Genomic DNA, 12390 nt, shown 5'->3' on the forward strand with positions numbered 1-12390 from the left:
GAAACACTCTCTTCCATTGGTGCTCAGGATACTACACTCTCCAAATATTGTTCCTAATTCTCTGAAATCACAGAGCTACACATACCCTTGGCTAGTTTATCTTCTTCTACAAAATTCTGAAATGATGGAGTTCTTCAAGATAAGGTCTTCTTTACTTACCCTATAATCCTTTTCTGAAAAATCTCACTACTCTTACAATTTTAAATAACATCTGTTGATAGTGACCTCTTTTTGACTCTGAGCTCCAGACACAGATATACAACTATCTGCTTGACTTTGCCAATGTAAAGGCATTTCAAACTCAGTGTATCCATAATTGAATTTATGCTTTTCTCCATACAGCTCCCCACCCAGGCCAAACCAAACACCTTGTTCTCCAAATGTTTGTTCTTTCCATCAGTCTACCCACTTAGGTATCTACCTCAATGCTTCAATCTTCCTCCATCTAGGTCACCATGTCTTACTGGATTTACCTCCTGAATATCTTAAATCCATGTACTTTCACTGCCACTGTTTCAGTTTAACTCACTGTACTGTCCTTTCCTTCCACCTCCCTCTTCCAAGCTATCACTTCTCTAACCTAAAATGCTGCAAACCTCTTTTACTTCCTTAATTCCATTCTCTACACTGCAGCCCACATAGGTTTTGAAAACTGTATAATGTAAATATGATGACTCCTTTCTCTACTGAAAGCCATTCAAGAGCTTTGGTGTCATTAGGATAAAAACCATCATCGTTCTCAAGAACTTGTATAAGCTTCAAGTCAAGCTCTGTGGTTTCATGTCCATTTAATTCCACATAATCTCTGTGCTTGCCACATTGACTACTTTTTAAATTTCCACAACTTTACTGTTTTTTCCATCACCTTAGGGACATTTTATATTGGATTCCCTCTGACTGATTGCTTCTTCACTTTATTAAATAAGTTGTCATTCACTTATGTTAGTTATTCCTGAATCCCAAGACTGGATTAGATACCCTTTGTAAGTGTGTCTTGCACTTATTTACAGAAGACTTTCAATCACAGCTAGTGGATCCTCTTTCTCTCTGAATAGAATTTGACTTACAAAAGTAATGGATTTTGTCTGTTCCACTCATTGTTCTATCCCTGGTGCCTAGCCCTGTGCTTCACGATGCAGGTAATTAATAGAGCAAACCGATGTAGAGTCAATAGATAGTACATTTCAAAGAGGATTTGGGAGTCACTGGAGAAACAAGCAATACTTTGGCAGAGTAATAAACTTGATTTTTTCATTTAGATTTTTTTCTTTTTCTTTCTTTTCTTTTTTTTTTTAATATTAATGAGCAGAGGGGAGGCAGGGAGAGACTCCTGCATGTACCTCTACCGGGATACACCTGGCAAGCTTCCTACCGGGTGATGCTCTGCCCATCTGGGGCCCTTGTTTCAATACAACAAAGGAATTTTTTAGTGCCCAAGGCAGAGGCTGTGGAGCCATAGTCAGAGCCAGGGGCCAACTCACTCCAATCGAGCCTTGGCTGCACGAGGGGAGGAGAATAGGTAGAGAGATAGGAAAAGAGAAGGTGCAGGGGTGGAGAAACAGATAGGCACCCCTCCTGTGTGTTCTGACTGGGAATCCAACCCTAGACATCCACCTGGCGGGCCGATATCTACCACTGAGTCAACTGGCCAGGGCCATTTAGGTTTTTTTTAAATTTATTTTTATTTTTTTTATTTTTTAAGAAACAGAGACAGAGAGAGAGTCAGAGAGAGGGATAGATAGGGACAGACAGGAATGGAGAGAGATGAGAAGCATCAATCATCAGTTTTTCATTGCGACACCTTAGTTATTCATTGATTGCTTTCTCATATGTGCCTTGACCGTGGGGCTACAGCAGACCAAGTGACCCCTTGCTCAAGCCAGCGACCTTGGGTCCAAGCTGGTGAGCTTTTTGCTCAAGCCAGATGAACCCGCGCTCAAGCTGGCAACCTCGAGGTCTCGAACCTAGGTCCTCCGCATCCCAGTCTGACGCTCTATCCACTGCGCCACCGCCTGGTCAGGCCCATTTACGTTTTTAAACAATGAAGTTTATTTAACAATAATTTAAACTATCTGTGCCAAACAGTTCTAACCTAGAACTGTGGACGCAGCCTTAATGCTAAAGCATAAGGGACTAGAGGCAAGATGAAGACATTACAAAAGCAGCGGGAAAAGCAGAGCCACCTCCTGGGTCCTGAGGGGAGAGATCTGGAGTGGGAACCAGAAGGAGCAGATGTACTGTCACTCTCTCTGCTAACGTGGAATGATTGATTACTTGTTTATCAAGGCATTTAGAGTGATGTCACGCAGGACATGCAGTTTTTCCCAAGTCCTTCACATTAGGGATGACACTGCCTAATCTTCTGAGAGGGTGCCTTCAATAGGGAAATCAGGGCATCAAGTATTTTTCAAAAGCAGAAATTCTATAAAGAGCTTGGTCTCTGGGGAGTAGTAGAGAATCATAATCACAGAGGCACCTTTAACAGACTTTAAAAATTGACTGCACACAAATATCAGAGGATATTTTATCGCTTTATATTCATTCTGAAATATTCCCTAATTTTTGTGAGCAGTATATTAAGCATGCACATCTGACATTGGTCAAGAAACTTACCATTTTTCTTAAAGATGCGTTCCCGAACAAGGGATGTAGGGCGATCCACAAAGTTTCGGTCCTGGTGAACAAGGGCTTTTTTGATTAAGGGCAATCCAGTTACAATAACTGCAGGCCAGATTCCAATCTCCATGGCAACAATGTTCCCATATTTCTTCACATACTGAAAAATAGTTACATAGTCACAGTTGAATGTGCGCACTTGTGTGTGTCCAGGAAGAAGGAAGTGTGTGTAGCTGGAGGACTTGTATTGAAGGCATGAACATGTGTGTTTACTTCGACATGACAGGAATGTTTCTCCCGGATTTTTCTCTTTTTCCTGTCAGCCGGATTTGAATTTAATTCACTCTTGGATATATGGACACTCCTTATAAAACCTTCATTCATATGGTGAACCTACATGAATTGACTGAGCATCTACCATTGCCTTGAAAATGAGTTATAAAGATAGAACTATAATAAAATAAAGAAGCTAACCTCAAGAATCTCTTAGTCTTGTGAAGGGAGTGAACTCAGTACAGGTGACTCACCAAAGAAGGCCGAGATCTGTGCAGTGAACCTGCTGTAGCAGGCAGGGACTTAGTGGTAAATCATATTTGTTTAATCAAAAGAGATTGTCCCCTTTCTCAACATATATTAGATGGCATAAAAATCATAATAGGACTGGGACCAGGTGTGGAGAAACACACTCTAGCTCTGGAGTGTGTGTGAAGTATAGCTCTCTTGTTCTCTAGCTGTGGGCTCTCGAGAAAAGTGTCTGGCTTTCTGAGCCTCAGCTCCGCAGCTATAAAAGGGATAAAGGGATTCCTCCCTCACAGGCTTCTGTGAGAAGAACCAGAGCAGCAATGTGAAAGGCAGTTTGTTTTCTGGTACTTGGTGCAGAGCCACTCGAGTCTCTGAGAAATGAGCGAACTCCGTGTGCAAAGAGAGGTGAATGTGTGTTCATGGAGACAGGGAGGACCAGGCACAGGGATGGCGGGAGGAAGGCACTGCTGGACACAGACAGCCACATTCAATGTGTACCGTGTTACGTATCTCTCACGTGTTATCTTATTTAATCTCACAAGTACCCTAAGCTACTAATGAACGTCCTTGTTTTTCGGAAGAGGAAAACAAGTTGTAGCCGAGGTGATAGAGCTATTGAGTGGTAGAGGGATTTTCAGGCATTGTGTAAGATTATAAGACAAGACCATGAACCTGAGGTGGCACTAGCACCTTAGACTTGAGTGGGGACCTTAAGGTTGTGTGGGGACCATAGAACTTAGTGGGAGTGAGAGAGTGAAAGTGAGCATGAGAAGAGGGTAGGGTGTAGAGAATGGAAGAGTGTGTGGGTGTGTCATGAGTAGGCACAGGGTGCAGGTATGTGCAAGATGAGTTGGATGACAGGGAATGGTCACCAATCAGAGTCTGTTCTGACTTGTCCATTCAAGAGAGGTCTCTGTGGACCCTTCCCATTCCATCTGTCTGCTGGGTATGTCTAGCTGCAGGCAGTAGATCAAGTAGAAGGGCTCCATTTTTTTCCAGGTGTCTGTGCTCCGCCTCCTTGATTTCCAGGCACTTTTGCTCTCCCATGTCCCCCTAAGAGCCTTGAACCACGCCACACCCACCAGAGCAAATATAGTGGATTCAGTCTCTTTCTACCACCCTTCTCCCATATTAAAAACTGAGCCTGAACTCAATATTTCCACTGCTGTTTTGGCTCAGTCTTTCATCAGTCTTTTTTTTGTATTTTTCTGAAGTTGGAAACGGCGAGGCAGTCAGACAGATTCCCTCGTGCACCCCACCGGGATCCACCCGGCATGCCCACCAGGGGGCGATGCTCCGCCCATCTGGGGCGTTGCTCTGTTGCATCCAGAGCCATTCTAGACCCTGAGGCAGAGGCCATGGAGCCATCCTCAGGGCCCGGGCCAACTTTGCTCCAGTGGAGCCTTGGCTGTGGGAGGGGAAGAGAGAGACAGAGAGGAAGGAGAGCGGGAGGGGTGGAGAAGCAGATGGGTGCTTCTCCTGTATGCCTTGGCTGGGAATCGAACCCAGTACTCCTGCACGCCAGGCCGATGCTCTACCACTGAGCCAACCGGCCAGGGCTTTCATCAGTCTTTGTTCATCTCTAGCACAGTACACCCTGCCTTGCTAGAAGGGACAGAGTCAATCAAGTTTTCAAAGGGAATGAATGTCCTTGTTTCTAAGAAACAGCAGGGATAACTTACTGAATGTTGGATATACTTCACAGGCTTTACAAAATGCATTCTTGATTTCTTTATTTTTATTTTATTTATTCATTTTAGAGAGGAGAGAGGGAGAGGGAGAGAGAGAGACAGAGAGAGAGAGAGACAGAGAGAAAGAAAGAGAGAGAGGAGAGAGAGACGGGGGAGGAGCTGGAAGCATCAACTCCCATATGTGCCTTGACCAGGCAAGCCCAGGGTTTTGAACCGGCGACCTGCATTCTTGATTTCTTTAGAATATTCAATAGGATGTTTTTAGAATAGCTAAAAATCTCAGGTAGGCTAAATGACTTCTAAGTGACAAACTGGGGTTTCATTCTGTACTTGGAAGGCACTTGGCTGTCCATTAGTATTAATATTTACTGAAGTGAAGTTCTTCAGAGTTCTGTATTTACCAGCTGTCTGCCCACGTATATTAATAGTCCAATATTACTGAATCAAAAACTCAAAGGGGGCCCTGGCTGGTTGGCTCAGCAGTAGAGTGTCAGCCCTGTGAGTGGAAGTCCCAGGTTCGATTCCGGCCAGGGCACACAGGAAAAGTGCCCATCTGCTTCTTTACCCTTCCCCCTCTCCTTTCTCTCTATCTCTCTTCCCCTCCCACAGCCAAGGCTGCATTGAAGTAAGGTTTGCCCCGGTGCTGAGGATGGCTCCATGGCCTCTGCCTCAGGGTCTAGAATGGCTCTGATTGCAGTAGAGCAATGCCCCAGAGGGGCTGAGCATCTCCCTTTGGTGAGCATTTCGGGTGCCCGGTGTATCCCAGTTGGGTGCATGCAGGAGTCTGTCTGCCTGCCTCTGCCCTGCTTCCCGCTTTGGAAAAATACAAAACAAAAACAAAAACAAAACAAAACAAAAAAACTCATACGGTATGATTAACTGTGTAAACATGGGTAAGTCACATGATCTCCTCAGCCCTTAGTATCGACTATGGTGATGTTTAAAAATTGTTAAATACTCTGTGCCAGTTACTCTGTTGATTTACATGGAAATAACTGTATAACTCTGAGAAAATCTGAAATGTCTTTGGCCATATTTTTTAAAGTACAACATTAAACATGTCATTTAAAGAACAGACAGTAAGAGAATGAATGTGATTAAAAATAAGATGGTTTAGAAGGCTTCCAATCAGACATGAAAATAGACAAAGAAATGGGGGAACATGAGAACTATAAGGGCAAACAGAACTAGTGAGACATAGAAAATTCAACATGATGGATAAAATTGTCAGCCCTGGCCAGGCAGGTAAGTTGGTTAGTGTCGTCCCAACGTGCCAAGGTTGCGGTTTGATCCCCAGGCAGGGCACTTAGGGAGCAACCAATGAAGCATAAAGAAGTGGGACATCAAATCAATGTTTCTCTTTTTCTCTCTCATCTCTTCTAAAAATATAAATTAATAAAAAATATGTTCAAATGTAGGGTTAGTATTTAAATAATGAGGAGTAGCAAAATAAATGTTTAGAATAAGAAACAATTAAAAATGAAGGATTATTCTTTAAAAAGTTGAGAAGTTCTACTTCCTTTAAGTACTTAAACTCAAAGCTAACAAACCGAAGACACAAAGAAAGGAAAGAAAAAAAGAGAAAATACTAACTCTTACTCCCCCCAGCAGTAGGCAAGAGTGTCTGCTGCTCCAATGCCTCCCAGCACTGAGCAGTGTATGTGTGGTGTGCACACGTGCATATGCTTGTCATTACAATAGGAAAAATAAAGCATGTTTCTTCTATATTTTTCTAAGGTTTAACACTATTCCACCAATAGGAATATTTTTAACATTTCTTGGTTATGTTTTCTAAAGATTTTTATATTGAATAGTTCAACTCTTATTGACATGAAAAGCTCAAATAAAAAATTACAAATGGGTATTCTCTTATTTTTATTGTACAGGAATATGAAAGGATATAGAACAAATTTCTCTGGAGGTACTTCTGAGAACGTGCGTGTGTGTGTGTGTGTGTGTGTGTGTGTGTGTGTGTATGTGCATTAGGGGTATGCATACAAGGTAGGGTGAGATTCCCTCTCATTCATTAAACAATATTTTAAAATGTCTCAGTGTGTCCATATTTTTTTAAGAATTCCATTTTAATTTAATGTTTTTGAGTATGTCCTTTTGTTTTGTTTTAAGTGGTTCCTCTAAAGACTGTAATATGCATTCATGGCCTATTGCAGTGTCCTAGTCTCAACACTTACCTCTTCACGTGGAATACAGATACCTTATGACAGTTCAGATCCCTTTACCTTTCTGCTTTAATGTTATCTCCATGTACACTGAGAACCACATCTCACAATATAATTTGCTTTTAACTATGAAACATAATTTCTTTAATTCAAGGGAAAAAGAATAATTTGTTATGTTTACCCATCTCTTTACCCTTTCTGGTGTTTTTTCTCCATTTCCTGAGTTCCAAATTTTCTACCATTATCACTTCTTATATCTGAACTTTCTTTAACCATTTCATTGAAGCTGGTCTGATAGCAAAAGTTTTCTTAGCCTTTCTTCATATATTAATGTATTCATTTCGCCTTCATTTCAGAGGTACATTTTCACTGGATATAGAATCTAGGTTGACAGTTTCTTTTATTTAACATTTTTAAATGTACTACTTATTTCTGGCCTCCATGGTTTCTGATGAGAAATATGCTGTCATTTCAATTATTGTTTCCCATAAACAATGAGTTGTATTTCTCTGGCTGCTTTCAAGAAATTTTCTTTGCTTTTTGTTTCAGAGATTTTATTATGCTATGTTTTGATGTTCAGTTCGTTTTGTTTATTGGGTTCACTGAGCTTCTTGAATCTGTTGGTTTGTCTACTACCAATTTTGAGAAAATTTCAGCCATTATTTCTTCAAATATTTTTTTTTAACTGCACATGCATTTTTCACTCTTTCTGAAATTCTTGGACACTGATGGCACAAATGTTAGTTCTTTTATTATTCTAACACAGTTCCCTGCATCTTAGTTTTTCTCTTCTTTCAATCTATTTTCTGTGTTTTTTTCATGTTGGATATTTTCCATTGATATCTCTTCAATTTTAGTGATTCATCTGTCATTAGCACTCTGCTATTGAGTTGCTGTACTTAGTATATTATTTTGGTTATTTATGTTTCTGTTCTAAATGTTCCCTTTTGTTCTTATGAATTTATTTCTTTGTTAATAATTTCTATTTAAAATTTTTTGAGAATATTTGTTTACCAAAACATATTTATAATAGCTGCCTTAAAGTCTTTATCCTATAATTCCAACATCTGTCATTTCAATATTGGTGTCAATCCATTAAAGTTGAGATTTTCTTTGTTTTTGGTAAGGTGAGTAATTTTGGGCTACATCTGGACATTTTGTGTATTATGTTATATGGCTTTGGATACTGTGTAAATCTTCCATTTTGGCAGATAATCAACCAAATGAAAGCATTACATAGTATCCAGAGTAAGTTCAGAATTCTCACTTTTGTGGATTGTGTTTCAAATGTCAATTTAGGTTATAAAGTCTCTAAAGTGCTATTCTGGTCTCTCCCACTTCTGTGATGCCCACCCCCACAGGACTCCATCATCTATTCTCATCAGTGCAGGCTAGAGAGAATGGAGATGGACACAATGACGTAGATAGTGTTGTGTCTTCCATGCTGTGGTGGGGTGGGGAGGATGGAAGTCAGAGTTCTATCCATATCTGCTCCATGAGGAAGAGACACTTCTCCTTATTTCTGTCGGAGAAGTTAGAATTGACGAATTCGGGGGCTCTAGGGGCCTGGCAAACTCCTGAATCTGCATGCATAACTATTCATCCCTGTACAAGTGACCCTCAGGAAGACAGGGAAGAAGAATCAGGAATAAAGAACAAAGGAAAAATATAGAAAACAGGTATAAAATGGCAGACTTAAGTCTTAACACATCAATAATTCCATTAAATATAAATATAAATGCTCTAAATTCATCAATTAAAAAAAATTGGTAGAGTCTGACCGGTGGTGGTACAGTGCATAAAACACCTATTCTGACCCCTGAGGTTGGCAGTTCCAAACTCTGAGGTTGTTGGCTCTGAGCATGGGCTCCTCAGTGTGGGGTTGCAGGCTTGAGCAGGCAGTTGTCCCTAGGATCCCAATGCTCACCAGCTTGAGCCCGAATCTTGCTGGTGTGAAAAGCTCAAGGTTGCTAGCTAGAGCAAGGGGATGCTGGCAATCGATGTACAACTAAGGTGAAAGGAATTATGAATTAATGCTTCTCACACTCTTTCCTCTCTCTTTTGGTAGCAATCACTACACAACTAAAAGAGAAAGTGAAAGCCAGTAGAAGTTGATGCTTTATTCTCTCCCCACCCCACCCCCTGTCTCTCTAGCTTTCTCTTTCTCAAAAAGTGGAAAATTAAACAAATTTAAGAATTCATTGAAAAAATTGGCAGAATCTGCCTGACCAGGCAGTAGCATGGTGGATAGAGCATTGAACTGGGATGCAGAGGCCCCAGGTTTGAGACCCCAAGGTCGCCAGCTTGAGCGCGGGCTCATCTGGTTTGAGCAAAAGCTCACGAGCTTGGACCCAAGGTCGCTGGCTTGAGCAAGGGGTTACTCGGTCTGCTGTAGCCCTACAGGCAAGGCACATATGAGAAAGCAATCAATGAACAACTAAAGTGTCACAATAAAAAACTGATGATTGATGCTTCTCATCTCTCTCCGTTCCTGTCTGTCTGTCTCTATTTATCCCTCTCTCTGACTCTCTCTCTCTCTGTCTCTGCATAAAAAAAAGGCAGAATCAAAAGATCCATCTATATACTATCTACAAGAAACATTTCAAATATAGTGATATAAGTAGGATAAAAGTGAAAGAATGAAGAAGCATTCACTATGTAAATACTAATCAAGAAAATAAAGCTGGCCTGGCTATATCATATCAGATAAAATCCAGGTAGAGAAAATCATCAGGGATAAAGAAGGACATTACATAATAATTTAAGAGTCAATTCACTAAGGTGACATAACAATTTTAATGTGTATGCACCAAGTAAAGGAGCTGTCAAAAACCTAAAGAAAAAGCTAACAGTACAGACTAGAGAAGTAGACAAACCTTTAATTATAGTCTGAGATGTCAACATGACTCTCCTAGTAACTGATAAGAAGTCAGCAATGGCAATTAAATAACACAAGCAAACAATAAATCTCTAACTGACAGAATACTATGTACAACAACAGCAGAATACAGATGACCCTTGAACAACACCATGATTAGGGAGCTTGGACATACTGCACAGTTGAAAATCCATGTATAAATAGTGCACTGCTTTTGTTTTTCAAGCATGCAAGAGACTGCATCGTGGGTCATAAAGCCAGCCTTAACATTTTTAAAAATTGAAATTATACAAAGTGTTTAGGTTCTCTGGCTATAATGGAATCAAAATGAAAATCATTAACAGAAAAAAACAAAAACAAAACAGGAAACTTTTCAATACTTAGAAATTAAACAATACATTTCCTAAACAATGGTACAGGTTTAAAATTCTGTGACTAATTCTGTTACTGTTACCAATTGGGTATTTCTTCCAGAAAGTGATAAAACCTTGTTGGAAGTTGGAGATAATTTTGGGACTTCAGTCAGGCAGCCTTGATGGGAGATTATTATAAATAAGTCTAAAGAGCTCACAAGAGCTCCAAGTGGCTCCCTAAGGAGTCTGAACTTGGCAAGGATAAACTATCTGAAAGTGCTAAGAAAATCTGAACTGAGAAATGACATTTTATTTATTTATTATTGGTTTATTTCTTTAATTTTGTTTCCCTTCTTTTTTTTTTTATTATTTAGAGATTAAGTTTAAGAGGGTGACATGTGTCCATAAGAACACATAGGTTTCAGGTAAACATCTGTATAGTACTTGAACTGTTCATTGCATTTTGTGACAATCACCCGAAGTCAAATCATTTTCCTTCACCGTATTTTTGGCAGAGGAATGACATTTTAAAATGATTACTTTATGGAGAAAGGTTTGCAGGGAGAGAAAGCTGAAGGTGGTGGGAGCGATTCGGCTGAACAGTGGTGAGGCTTTAGGGCGCTGTTATCATTTATGGGACTGAACTGGAACTTCTAAGAGGGAAAGCACTCTTTCTTTTACCGCAAGGATAACAATATTAAAAGGCACAAGGTGATCATATTACAATAGGATGTCCTTTTATTATTGAACAAGACACGCAGTTAAATGAGTTGAAGAATGTAACACGCCTAGCACACTTAAATAGTAAGCAATTACAATAATTTACCCCTGGAAAGGGCCGGTGGAATCATGCCAGTAGAGGAAAACCAGGCTCAAAATGGGGTTTACCAGGGGTCTGGGATTAGTGTCAGAGCCACCCATCCTTCCGCTAGGTCCGCTGCAGGATCCTTGTCCTTCAGGTCAGGGTGAGGACTCGGCCCTCAGCTTAGCCTGCTCCTTCTTACCTTCTGAAGCGCCAGATGCGGGTGCTTAATGCCCAAATAGAGGAAGCTCCCAATGAAAGGCAGACGCAGGGGTCCTGGAGGGAAGTTCTTGGGGAGCCGTCTTCTGAAGAAATTGGCAAGAAGCAGAAAGACGATGGCACCCAGCAGTAGCGTGCGGGGATGGATCTCTCTCCAGAATGTCGCCACCAGGGAACCCATGGCCCCAAGCATGGCTGTTTTCAGCTGGACCCTCTGCGGTGAGCAGGTGCCTTCCTTGCCTGTCTCTGTCACTAAAATCCCAGGGGCGCCGACCTTAGCCGCACCCCTACCCTGGCGCACCCCGCCCCACCGAACTTTGTCCCAGAACTTTACTGGGCCCCGCCCCCTGACGTTTGGGGTGAACCTCACGCTGAACCCTCCCATTTTCTCTTCGCCCCGCCCCCTGACGCCCATCAGGTCTTACTTTGGGCCAGATGCCAGGTACTAGATTCCAGGGAGAAGTTGCTTGGTTTTGGAAAATCCTTCTCTGATACCACAGAGGCTCTTGGGTTTATGGGCTCAATGCATCTCAGATAGTGTCACAGACGTGTGAGCTCCGTGTTTTTCCATCAAGGTCTCACCCAGGGATCTGAACCTTGCCAGGTAAACAGTCAAGGCAACAGAAGCTCCTGAAATTGCTAAATGCAGACAACGCACTTTCCTCTCTCTCTAAATTGTTTCATTCCGCCAAAATTAGACTGATTCTCTTCTTAGTTCCATCTTGCACTGGGGAAACAGAGGTTAAGTACCAAATGCGTGGTGAATAAATGAATCCACTGGTTTGCAAAATATCTAAATCAGGTCCGTATTTGTAACTGTTCTGAAGATTTACAAGAGTTACATCAAAGCTCCTAGTATTGACACTAGTCCTTAATAGGTGATTAACACTGAAGGGGGGCATTTTCCAGAGTCCAGAGGGAGATAACTAGTCAGAGCTTTGCTTTTACCTTCCAGTCTACACCCCCCTTTTTACTGCAGTTGTGCATCCATACAGTGCTGCGAATATTAGTACAACTTATTTCTAAAGAAATGTTGTAGAACTGCTTTTCAAAAGAACCTCAGTATTATGTGTTTGTGATCATTGCAGGTTGACACATGGCATTAGTTCATTTACTTTCACAGCTATGTAGT

General features: G+C 41.2%; 2 protein-coding genes across 5 annotated transcripts in view; both read right to left on the bottom strand.

Annotated features, from left to right (window-relative positions):
* LOC136400196 (cytochrome P450 2J2-like) overlaps window positions 1–11560 on the bottom strand; it is a 35678-nt gene extending 24118 nt beyond the window's left edge. For both annotated transcript variants that reach the window (XM_066376418.1, XM_066376417.1), the window contains exons 1-2: window positions 11242–11560; window positions 2614–2776 (exon numbers count right to left, since the gene is read on the bottom strand). In XM_066376418.1, the coding sequence (XP_066232515.1) occupies window positions 2614–2776; window positions 11242–11451 (373 nt within the window). In that variant the 5' untranslated portion in view covers window positions 11452–11560. The remainder of the gene's footprint in view (window positions 1–2613; window positions 2777–11241) is intronic.
* Window positions 1–12390, bottom strand: part of LOC136400198 (cytochrome P450 2J2-like) — a 91969-nt gene that overhangs the window by 26800 nt on the left and 52779 nt on the right. The window lies entirely within an intron of this gene.

This window comes from Saccopteryx leptura, chromosome 3 (assembly GCF_036850995.1).
Source record: "Saccopteryx leptura isolate mSacLep1 chromosome 3, mSacLep1_pri_phased_curated, whole genome shotgun sequence".
Classification (NCBI taxonomy): domain Eukaryota; kingdom Metazoa; phylum Chordata; class Mammalia; order Chiroptera; family Emballonuridae; genus Saccopteryx; species Saccopteryx leptura.